Source organism: Nelumbo lutea, chromosome 1 (genome assembly GCF_056320005.1).
Source record: "Nelumbo lutea isolate HS-2025 chromosome 1, American lotus-T2T, whole genome shotgun sequence".
Lineage (NCBI taxonomy): Eukaryota > Viridiplantae > Streptophyta > Magnoliopsida > Proteales > Nelumbonaceae > Nelumbo > Nelumbo lutea.
The window spans coordinates 62,423,194-62,435,932 of record NC_142684.1 but is presented as its reverse complement, the minus strand read 5'-3'; the positions used below and the strand labels follow the sequence as shown (position 1 = coordinate 62,435,932).

The window sequence follows — 12,739 nt, the reverse complement described above, 5'->3', positions numbered from 1 at the left end:
TAGGGTGGAGCAGAATCAGTAGGATGGCTCTTCAGCAAGAACCTAATTCTTCACCAAGAATCTGATGGAGGGTGAGTGAGCACGACTTCAGTTCACCTTTTCTGCCAAAAGGTGATATCAATAACCCTTCTTGATCGCTCCTACAGGTGGACATCGAACTGGTAATGGCGGCAATAGCAGGAGAAGGCAAGAGCAAAAGATGGCATCAATCTAACTGTATGTTGTCTTCTCTCTTGTATCAGTAATCTGATTGATGAATTGGGGTTCGCCCTCCTCCTTTATTTATAGCCTTAAAGAGAGGTTCTCCTAATCCCATTAGGAGTTTCCAAATCCAAATCTTGTATTTGGATCTGGACTCTCTTTAAGAGAGAAGGATAATCCCTTATCTTATCTGCAGATAAAGATCAACCCTCCTAATCTGATTAGGAGTTTCCTTATCCAAATCTCTATTTGGATCTGGACTCTCAAAGTGGATAGGGACAATCCCTTATCCTATCTGTTGATCTAAATCCCAGAACCGCCCATCTTTAATTAATCTAATTAAGCCAGTTCGAATTGGACTTTAGGCCCATTAAGTCCATGTGCTCACTTATCCTCCAAACTGCTGCCTAGTTGGATATCCTTGTATGGCGTGGGACCCAAACATTGATCTACACATCAGCCACATGGGTTCAGCCCAGCTTCTGTTACAAGGCCTGGCCGAATTCACTGTAGGAGACAATGAACCCCTGAGTCCATCACCATGGGCTCTTAATGGGCCCAACATTTACACTAAATGTTCATTGGGTCAAGCCACCTTATAAAAAACCCAAGGACTGTGGACAGATGCAAGATTAGCCCATCAGGTATTACTATCAATGGTCTTACACTTAACCTCTCAATCCATAATGATCAAACACTGCCCGACAAGAGAGAACATCTACTTCGGCTGCAAGGTACAGTGCTGCACTCTCTACTCACATGGATCTCGGAAATTAAAACCTTTTGCAAACATTTTGAAACCATAATATATATATATATATATATATATATATATATATATGTATATCTCTGTATAAATATATTTTGCAAAACAAATTTCAACGGTTGAAATCGGCTGCCGGCAACTTTGGTTTCCATCAGAGAGAATGCATCCCTGATCATTCACTTTGTCCGACAAAGGGGTTGATCCTGTCACTATGATCACCCACTCAAATGAATTCTCGGGTTGTCCCAACATACCCAGGTTTTGACCCCCTCTAAGGATCACACTGATTGGCATATCAAAGACAGCCCAGTCCAACACCTAGTGCAGTATCATAATCAAGTCTAGGGGTCAAGTGTAACATTTCAGTTTTGCCCATCTATCTCCAAGGTCCAGGGCAATACTAGAATTCTGGTCCGGTTCAAGGTTTCAAGAAAACCCACATTGCATGTACCTCAGGTCTCACCCTAGCAGTTGAGACAAGCCACCCCAACCAACTTGGCGGCACATCAGTGTCAGCCTTGGCAGGATAAATCCCCCCAGATCTATCCAACGGTTGTGAAGATTCTAAACTAATACGAGTCTCATATGTGTCCAGTTTAAGGGTGTTATACAGAAACACACCATGATAACATGAATCAAATAATTACTTTATTCATTTATATTAAATGTCATAATGTACATAATTCTGATTGGATCTAAGGGCATACACTGTCTAACAGAAGAAATTTGATTTGGAAGAGATAAAGGGGCAGTTTTCTCTATGAGTTAGGTCAAAGGCACCAGGCCTAGATGGCTTTACAATGACATTTTCTCAAGACTACTGGGAGATACTGAAAGAGGATCTAATGTTGGTGTTTGATGAATTTCATTGCAAAGGAGTGATTAACCCGGGTTTGAATTCCATCTTCATTGCCTTGGTTCCCAAGAAAAGAGAAGCAAACCATCCGAGGGACTATAGACCAATCAGCCTAGTAAATAGTCAGTATAAGATTATTGCAAAGGTGTTGCCCCTTATGATTAGAAAGGTACTCCCTACTGTTGTAGCAAATAACCAAGGAGTCTTTGTGAGGGGGAGGAAAATAACAGATCAAATACTTATAGCAAATGAGAGTGTTGAAGGTTTCAATAGATCAAAGAAAAAATGGGTGGTTTGCAAAGTTGATTTGGAAATGGCTTAAAATTTGGTATACTGGTCATTCTTGCTAGAGGTGATGATCAACTTTGGATATGGAGATAAATGGTGTAGGTGGGTAATGGGATGTATTAGGATTTGCCACTACTCTATCTTGATGAATGGGATCGTGAGGGATTTCTTCCCGACCTCAATAGAAATAAGACAAGGAGACCCCCTTTCTCCTTTTTCTATTTACTTTGGTAGCAGAAGTGTTGGGGAGACTAATCTCTAGGGCAAATTCTAGGAATTTAATTAGGGGATGGAGAGTTGGGAGGGAGAACATACCACTTGCACACTTGCAATTTACAAATGATACAATATTATTTTGTAAAGGAGGGGATCTCAGTTGGATTAAGAATTTGAAGCTCACTATACAATTGTTTAGGCAAATGTCAAATCTTAAAGTGAATTTTGAGAAAAGTTGTATAGTAGGAGTAAATCTAGGGGAGGGGGAGATACTTGAGTGTGCAAACATTTTAGAGTGTATAGTGTCTAATTGGCCTTTAAACTACCTTGGTTTGCCTTTGGGAGATATTCCTCAGAAAGGAGGGTTCTAGATTCCGGTTATGGAGATTCCAACAAGGGTGGCTAATAAGCTAGAAAAACTAATGAGAGATTTCCTTTGGGAGACAAGGGAGGAGAAAAAGGACCATAGGGTTGGGTGGGAGGTAGTGTGTAGGAGTAATAAGGATGGAAGCCTTGGCATTAGAAACATAAGGAAGAGAAACTTGGCCCTATTAGGGAAATGACTGTGGAGATTTTCGATTGAAAAAGAAAAGCTATGGGCTAAGATAGTGGGTAGTATTCAGGGCTCGTAGAGAATAGATGTGACTCTAGGGTTCTGGCAAGGACTATAAGGGCATCTCCCTAGAAAGCAATTCAAGCTATTTTGCCTCTGTTTTCTCCCTAGATCAGGTATGATTTGCACTCAAGCAATCTCATTAAGTTTTGGGAACATGTTTGGGTTGGGGATTATCCTTAAAAGACCAATTTCTGACTCTCTTCGCTATCTCTATTTTTAAGAATGTATCGGTATCCACTTTCCTTATACCCTCTAACTCGATCTCTAGGTTTAGTTGGAACTTGGGTTTGAGAAGAGATATCAAGGACACGGAATTGGATAGTACCTTAACATTATTATCCATCCTTGATGGGGTTTTCCTGGAGCCAAGAAAGGTAGATAGTAGAATTTGGACCTTCTTTCCTTCGAGTTCCTTTACTTGTGCTTCTTTCTTTAAAACCCTAACACGGGAGATTTGCTTCAAAGAAAAAGGCCCGATAGATGTTTGTCTCCACACTGGTGTCCTTTGTAAAGCTGTTGGTGAGTCTGGTCATCACTTAATAATTTCCTGTCAATTTGCAAACTCTATTTGGGAATGGTTTACTTCTTTGTTTGGGTGTCGGTGGACTTCCCCAATGAATGTGCAAAGCTTGTGTACTTCCTCTCCTTCCAATCGGCCAATAAAAGGGGCAAAGATTATGTGGAGATGTATTAGGGCCACAATATGTTGGACTATTTGGAAGAAAGAAATTCAAGGATTTTCTCAGAAAAAGGAGAGAAGTTTGAAAGTAGTGTTATAGGTGCCTCATATAAGGGTAATACATTGGTTGAAAACATTTGAAATGTTTGCAGAATTTTTAGTAGATGATTTGATTAGAAAATGGAAGGAAACTGCAAATTCAACTTCAGTTGAGAAGGTCTCAAGTTCCTAGTACTAGTGTTTTAAAAGGCGTATGCCTAGAGGCGCGCCTCCAGGTGAGGCGCGCCCAAAACGCCCTAAGGCGTATGCCAGAGGCGCTGACACCTCTGAGGCGTACCCCTCTTGCGCTTTTTTCATGAGGCATGCTAGAGGCGTACACCTCATGCACATCTGATATAAAAAAACAGAAAAAAAAAAGAAAAAAGAAAAAAAAAAAAGAAAGGAAAGGAAAGGAAAAGAAAGGAAAGGGAAAGAAAAAGAAAGAGAAGAAAAAAAAAGGAGAAAAGGAAAGGAAAGGAAAGGGAAGAAAAGATAAGGGGAAAGAAAGTGGTTTGCCCCTTGCCCCTTCGGCGAGCTCGCTTCGCTTGCTCGCCTCCGCTTCGACAAGACCCCCCCTTTGAACTAATGTTAAGTTATGCATCTTTATTCTTCTTAATATAAAAGATTTTTATTAAATATAAAGAAAAATGAGATCCCCCCTTCCTCTTCATCCTCCTCCTAACCCCCCTCCTCTTAACAAGGCTTACGCCTCCTTGTGTTCGGGAGGCTTATGCCTCTAGGTAGTGGAACGCCTCGTGTCACGCCTCCGCGTTTTAAAACATTGGTTCCTACTTGAGCCCTCCACCTCTCGGTTTTTCAAACTGAATTTCGATGGCAGAAGCATGGGCAATCCAGGGCCCTTCAAAATAGGGCAAGTTATAAGGGATGAAAAAGGGAATGTGATATTCATGTTCTCTGGCCCAATCGGAGTGGGAGATTCTTTGAGGGCTGAGATTATTAGCAACTCTAGAAGGGGTAGAAAGGGCTAAAGACCTGAATATTAACAAACGGATCATAGAAGGAGACTTTGGGACTGTAGTGAACTAGCTAAAGGAAGACAACTCGAGGCTTTGGAACTACAGCAACGAAAAGAGAAAATTCAAATGGCTGATTAAGGGCATTGAAGTTCAATGCACATGGGTAAAGAGGACGTGCAAATTCATTTATAGACGGCTTAGCTAGGAAAGGGGTGAATAGGAGTTCTGTTTTTTGAGCTCAGTTGTAATTGCTCTTGTATTTTGGGTATATGTTGGCAGTTTTGGGGAGTTAAGATATTTTAGCTCCCCTCCTCTGTAATCATTTTCTTAATCTATTAATGAATCTTACTGTCACTGATCAAAAAATAAAAAGAGATTACATTGAGGTATTTCTTGGCCTCTAATCTTAATCATACCCTGATTCAACCCCTATTATTATTAAATAAAATGCATGTATTCCAGTTTAGTCCCACTTATCTTAAACCCTCTTGTTTCTAGAGTATCTCTACATAGATCTAACTTTTGTATTTAATTTCTCTCTAATTTTATCAATTGACACTGCCAATTAGGTCCAACATACACCATGTGACCTCTTGAACATGCTGTAATTAATCCATCTATGACTAATGCAAACAAATAGGGCTATGACCTAAGCCTTGGTGAAGATCCATTTTAACCAAAAATTTTGATATTCTAACACTAGTGGTGGCACCCTCATACATGTCCTCATTCCTTAATTAGGTCCATATACTGATTTGGTACTCCTATCTTTTCCAAAACCCACCATACTTGTTGTAACCTTTTCTTAGTCACTCTCTCCCAAAGTTTCACTATGTAGCCCATAAATTCAATCCAATGATGATTACTGCATTTTTTTGGAGAAAATGGAACCTTTCATTCAGCAAAAAGAGGGGGGGAGGGGGATGTACAAAAGAGCTTAGCAACAAAGAGAATAAAGCCCAATCAAACCTCAGGTAATCTGTTATACTGTACAAAAAGTCCCTTCCCATCCCTGACTTAGCTAGAAAGTCATCAGTCTGATTTTGATCTCTAGAAATCCATCTGAATCTACAACATAAAGAAGCTGAAATGCCTGCTATTTCATTGAGGAAATGAGAGAGCCCCCATGGCTCAGTCTTAATTGAATTGACCAGCTGATTACATTTTTGAAATCTGCTTCTACAGTAACGGGGTCCAGTTGGAGTAAGTTTACTAAACGAAGACCCTGAAGGAAAGCTTTTACCTCAGCCTCCGAAGCGTCTACCGCCTTAGTAGGGCCACTAAAAGCCTGTGTCAAACTGCCATCAAGAGAAAGAACTACTCCTCCAATACCAACTGCCTGGGTATTCTCTTGAAATGCTCTTAGGCTAACATCAAAACGAAAAATAAAGGTAATGGAAGGTCTTGGAGATAGGGGAAGTATGTTTTGAGGAGCAGGAGGGGAGGAATGCATGGTTTCCGATAGATTTCTATCCAGATCAGCAAAACTGAAACCTGTGAAAGTTTTGTGAGTAATGATTACTGCAATTTTGTATATCGCCTTAAGCACTATAATGCTCTTTCTCCATTTTCCTGGCATTCTCTTTGTTTTTGTTATCTTATTAAATAACTAGGTTAATCTTTTTTTTATGACCAATAGTTTTGTTAATCATGACAGACCTGCCTTTACCATAAATTTCCAAACTTTTATTGGAATACCATTGGGTCCCAATAACTTTCCTTTCTTCATTTTATTTAAATTTTACTTTAGAAACTCTAGTTTTATAAAACCATTACTGTTTCAAGTTATATTGGAGCTACTAATCCCTTTCCACTTCGTACCATAGCTCTTTGATCTTTATGTTTTATGCATCTAACATAATCTAGGTCTTTAATTTTTCTCTCTCATCTTTACAAGTTTATAGATTTCATTTTCTCTTTCTCAAGCATTCAGTGCACGATAAAGTTCATCATGTGTTAAAGTTCAGTTTATGATTAATTACCATATCCATGAAAGGAAATTGCATATCTCACTTTCAATAGATGCAACAATTATTTGTAACAACAGCTTACAACTAGTCATCAGTTTGAGAGTCCAGACTGGACCTCATAAAGACTAGAAAGGTGAAGAAAATAATTATATTGCCATTTATATGACTAGAACAAAATATTTGTCAAGGAGCACATAGAAAAAGAAAAGACCCAGAAAGGCACACAAGCTAAAAGGTTTGCAGAAGGTGATCAAGAAAATGTATATAAAGGAAACAACAAATGAGAGCAAACTGAGTCACACAAGCACCTTGTCAATAATACTTTCTATAACATCATCTGAAAGATTCATTCCAGATTCAGCAAGTGTAGCTACTACCATTTGCTTCACCTGTAAAGAAGTGAACAGATCCATGATCTTCCTGAATGTCTCTAAGAATCAGTACCGGGGCAAGAACCTTGAAGTAATGTAAAGCAAATGTTCACTGATATCTGAATTTTAGAATATAAGGCCAATCTAAAGCCAAAAGGCATTCCCAGATATCTGGATTCTTGGGAGGGATGAAGTGGGTATGGACCTAAATCTAAACTACAGTATATTAGCACAAAATGGCCATTCTCACATTTGAACCAGTGTTCTCATGCTTGACAGCCTGACATTTTTTACCATTTTCTTGGTGCTGTGGTGAAACATTGGGATGACAGGCATGAGAATGCAAGTTTGAGTCTGAGGGCAACCACTTCGTGCAAATAAATAAAAGCAGCAATATAATCTGAAGCTTGAATCCTGGAAAGCAGGGACCATCACTGGGTAATGGCCTTTAATCTGAAGCATTGACAAAAAAGAATTAAACAAAACAAGCAATATAAGCATGAATCTCTAAAATACAACCAGCATATCCCATTCAAGTATAGAATGCCTATGAGAGGGAATATTTTGCTTCTTGAGCTGGTTTAACTCTATATTCAACAGTTATTAAAAATAATAACCATTTCATCCTAACTGTAGAGATGTAGACAGGGATACTTAGTTGTTTCCCCATCTTTATTCAGTATTGTTTCAGGCTGCTTTTTGTGTTTTTTCTCTCGGTCACAGTCAACAAGGGTATTTTTGTCATTGTACCATCTTTTTTTTATCAAGTCATATAAAAGCCGATGAAGGGGGCGGCAGAACCAATTCATTCTGCTCTTTCTTTCACTCATTTCTTCTTCTCTTCTCTTTTTCTTGCTCTTCTCCTCTTCTGTTTTTCTTTCTTTTCTTTTTCTTTTCTTTTTCTTTTCTTGAACTGATTCCGTACTAGACCCAGGACTGCTACAGCAATCTTTCAAATGAATCTAATATCCATTTTTCATTTCTCATTTATTCAAGCTATTGTACAAGAATTGCATATACATTATCACTTCGAACTTCAAAGGATTCCAAACTATATGCAAAGTACAATGTGCCTGTGTTAGAAAACAGAGAGAGCCTTCTAATAGGTCTGGAAATACAAACGATAAAAAGCATGTAAAACAACAAGAAACAAATGCCATATTAAATTGTAAATAGCAGCATTAACGCATAGTTTTCAAGGGCCTTGAGGCAATGCCTAGATGGGTTACTAAAAATGACTATGCCTAGGCGATAAGGCACTTTTGAGGATGGCTTTGTGCCTCACTTTTTTTTTCATAGAAGGTGTAATAATTTGAAGTGTACTGCAGATAAACCATATCTAGGACTGTCAATGTACTGCAAAAGTCCGGCATTCAATCGAATTATTTCGGGATTTGGATATAAAGTTATAATTAATAAATTTAATATATATAAGATGTATAAGTTAAAAAATTAATTAATTTTTTAAAACTTTTTTAGTTCTCTTTATTTTAAAGACAATGCGGATTCGAGTTTGAAGTTTCAACCCAATTACAGCCCTGACCATATCATATTACATAAACAAAGTAAAGGTGTAAAAGAACATCATACAAGACAAAATTTCAACTTAAAGAACCATAAAATGAGTTTTACCCCTTCTTTTATTCTTCTAAAGCCTCTGTGACCAGAATAAGGGATCTGCTTTTCATCTTTGTCCTTTTCTCTTCAATTAAAATACCTGCATATTCTCTCCTTTATATCCTTGCACCATTCAAAATAACAAGGCCCATTCTTTCACATGCTTGTTTCCTTCTATTCTTATTTTGCACACATGCACTCTTTCTATATCTCCTTCCTGCATTAACAACATAGAGATCCACTCCCTAGTTTTGAATAGGCTATAAAATGCTGTCTTAGTTCTATTTTGGTGTTTGATTTGTTTATCTTGGATCACTTTTAATGTGTTCTAGTTGCTACACTAACCAGGGAAATAAGCTAGTATAAAGCTAGTAATATAAGAGATGGAAACAAACTAAAATCACCCAATTCTTTTTATATAAAATCAGAAGAGGTGATTTGGGTCCCTAATAGCTATGTTATCTAGATGCAAATTTTACACAAAAAAATTGAAGCATCTGAAATGATACAGCACCCTTGTACCATAGCTTTATAGTTTACCACCCGGCAGGTCTTTAGAAGATCAGAACCCATCATGACATATTTCCCACCTAGGAGAGGTCTAAACCAAAAAACAGCATGATTAAACGTTATTTGACCATCTGATAAAAGAACAGATATGCGCAAAGATGTTCATTATGCCAAAAACTTGTTAAACCATTACTACATGCTTTACCCCACAAAAACTATCGGTGCTCTCGAAGTGCTAACCTCCACCCCAAAAAAAATTAAATAATTACTCCCTATGTACCCCTTGTTTGGCCAAATTACCCACTAAACAATTTGCTGATCTTGGAAAAAGCACCCAGTTCCAATATCATATGATTGATTTCCCTTAAAGTGTGTCAATAGTACCATGGCCTTTGACCTTGACTTTTTGTCCTCCCCACTACGACCTGAAAATCCCTTTCTATTACCACATATCTAGCATTAAGTGATCCAGCCAACTTCAGTACTTGGAGTACAGCTACAACTCCACACTTCTAGTGTCCCCCACTATAGTTCCCCAGAAGATTGCTCATATGGCCATAGTTGTCAAGGCAACACCTAGACGACAAGGCGCCCTTTGAGGCTCACCTCACCTAGTCGCCAAGCAGCTTTCTACTTCCTACTATAAAATACTTTTTTATTCATTCTTTTTTGAGATTATAATTATAAAATAGACACTATTAAACTAAAATAATCATTTTGTTTGTTTATATACTAATTTCTTTTTATTATTTTCTCATTTATTAGGGTTTAATCAACACAAACATTGCTAAATGCTGTATTGAACCCTCAAAGACTTAAAAACCTGAACCAATAAGGAAGAACTTAAAATTTTATCTAATCAGCACATTTTCCTCTTCCATATACTCTTCTTCTACTTCTTCTTCTACTACTACTACTACTACCAATACTTTTTATTTTTTTCTTTTCCTATAACAAAAATAAGGGTTCAGCCCCTATATTTTTTGAATTTTATTTCCCTTCTTCCTTTTCTTCTCATGAATATGTTGATTTTCTATACTTTAATATGAAATGTATACTTTTCTTATGAAAACCATGGATAATTATTAAAGTAATATGATACCTAGGGAACTACCCTAGGATCTATGTTTTTAACATAAAAAATCCATCGCCTAGGTGATGCCTAGGTGCCCGCCTAGGCGACTAGGTGACAAGGCACCCCCCAGTCGCCTAGCCTCGCCTTGGCGCCTTGAAAACTATGGATATGGCTTCACCATTGTTTCTTAAAACTCTTACCTGAATTGCCAGGATTTCCCATGTAGATCCATCAAAGTTAAGTTTGATTTGATTGGGGGTGGAGGAACCGAGGAATTCAGTCAATTTTTATAGAGGGCATTGACGATTGTGAATTTTCCACATTTGACCAATCTCTCAACATGCCACTAGTATTAAATGGAGTAAACAAGTCCAAAGTTTAGAGCCAGTGAACCACTCTAATCGAGATATTTTGAATAGTGGTCTTCTTGGTTTGTGATTTTTCCAAGAAAACTCTAGCATTCCTTTGTTCTCAAACTAACCATAAAATAGCTGCTTTGTTGCATCTCCACATCACCATTTCTCTCCTCTTATGTGGGCTGAAAAAGGAGCTTTTAAATATGGTTAACACATCACCTGGAAGAGTCCACCTGCACCCAAAAAGATTGTTGAGATTGTTTGGGTACAAGGGTATCTTTTCTGTTCTTTTGTATTTGGGCACCCATATGAGGGCTTACTTGTAATTTCTCTCAATAGTATAAAATCCCAAGTTTGAGAGAGTGAACAGTAACTCTCTCTTCTCCATTCGAACCTTTCTCTATTTTCTTCTCTTCTCCTTGTTTTCTTTCTCAATAAAACCTAGATATTGTAACTCTGTATCAGAGCAACTAGAAGGTCATGGGAGAGTCTTTCTCTACTGGTTTTTGCTCAGAGGGTGAGCTGCTGATGTCAGACTGCTGCTGGATGACATCAGCAGTTTGTACAGGTGGTGGCGGCAATCTCTAAAAGTTGTATGGTTTGGTTCGCCCTGATTTTAGATGAATTTTGGTATATGTCACGTTGTGGTTTGATGCTTCCATGATTTGTTGTGGACTTTTCAAGTGAAAAATTAGAGGCTTGTTTCTCGTTTGATGGGGTTTTATTCTGCAAAACCTAGTCATCTAGTGCATATGCCAACACAAGTACTGCACTTGCTTGTTTCACCTCCAACCCATGGATTGTTGACTCTGGGGCTTGTACCCATATGACTGGTATGCCTTCACACTTTACTTCATATAAGTTAACCCCTAGAAAAGGCAAGATTACAGTTGCAAATGGATCTCAGACCCCTATCTCGGGTCAGGGAGAAGTCAAACTTACCCATAACCTTTACCTTGGATCTGTTCTTCAAGTTCCTCAATTGCATAAAAACTTATTATCTGTCAGTTCTCTTACCAAGTCCCATAATTGTTCTGTTTTTTTTTCCTACCCATTGTGTTTTTTAGGATTTGAGCATCGGGAAGATGATCAAAAGTAGGCTTGAAATCGATGGAATCTACCTTTTTGATGAAGCTTCAGAATATGGATTGCTGAGCCAGGCTAAGTCTTGTTCTAATGAGAAATTGAGTCTTTTGCAATTATGGCATTTTCATCTTGGTCATATGTCTTTTAAGTCTATAAAACTTTTGTTTCCAAATTTGTTCAACTCAATGTCCAACTTGAATCCTCAATGTGAAGTTTGTCATTCATCCAAACAATGTAGAACCACATATTTTGTGAGTATTGATTCATACTGATGTTTGGGGCCCATATACCATTCTGTGAATAGGTGGGTATGGATACTTCATTTTCTTCATTGATGACTACACTCGATATACATGGCTCTACTTAATGAAACAACGCGATGAAGTTCCTATGATTGTACAAAATTTCATGAATATGGTGGAAACCTAGTTTGAGAAAATAATTAAGATAATAAGATCTGACAATGCAAAGGAGTACTTTGAAAACCACTTTCGTGTTTCTTGAAGAATGGGGCACTATTCACCAGAGATCATGTAGTCATACTCCGCAGCAAAATGGGGTTGCTGAGATGAAGAATAGACATGTGGTTGAAGTTGTTCGTGGGTTAATGTTCCAGACTCATGTTCCTACTCGTTTCTGGGGAGATACTGTCAAGGCTGCTATGCATCTTATTAACCAGCTACCATCAAGGGTGCTAAATCTTCAGTCCCCTCACCAACTTCTTCTTCCTGATGAACCCACCTTCAATTTACCTCTCAGGGCCTTCGGATGTGTCTGTTTTGTTCATGATATGAATCCTTTGAGACATAAGTTTGATCCTAAGTCTATTACATGTGTCTTCCTTGGTTACTCTCCTATTCAAAAAGGTTATAGATGTTTAATCCTCAGTCTGGTCGGAGGTATGTTTCAAAGGATGTTACCTTCCTTGAGTCCTCATCCTTTTATCAGTTATCCCATCCATCTCTTCAAGGAAAGATTGCTAGTGAAGATCAGACACCATTCTACATTTCTACCCTCTTGTTCCTGTTTCTATGTCTACTAGTTCCTCTTCGTCCTCTCATCCCACTAGTTCTTCTTCTTCCTCTCGTCTTTGTAATGAGGGCATTCCTTCCACTC

General features: G+C 38.2%; 1 protein-coding gene across 6 annotated transcripts in view; it reads right to left on the bottom strand.

Annotated features, from left to right (window-relative positions):
* Positions 1-12,739, bottom strand: part of LOC148874865 (calcineurin B-like protein 3) — a 52,398-nt gene that overhangs the window by 12,759 nt on the left and 26,900 nt on the right. The window contains exons 7-8 of one of the 6 annotated variants that reach the window (XM_088963798.1): positions 7,274-7,432; positions 6,917-6,997 (exon numbers count right to left, since the gene is read on the bottom strand). The exons of 3 other annotated variants lie outside the window; for them this stretch is intronic. In XM_088963798.1, coding sequence (XP_088819924.1) covers positions 6,917-6,997; positions 7,274-7,432 — 240 coding nt within the window. The remainder of the gene's footprint in view (positions 1-6,916; positions 6,998-7,273; positions 7,433-12,739) is intronic. 2 more of the 6 variants (XM_088963799.1, XM_088963801.1) reach the window with 2 other exon arrangements.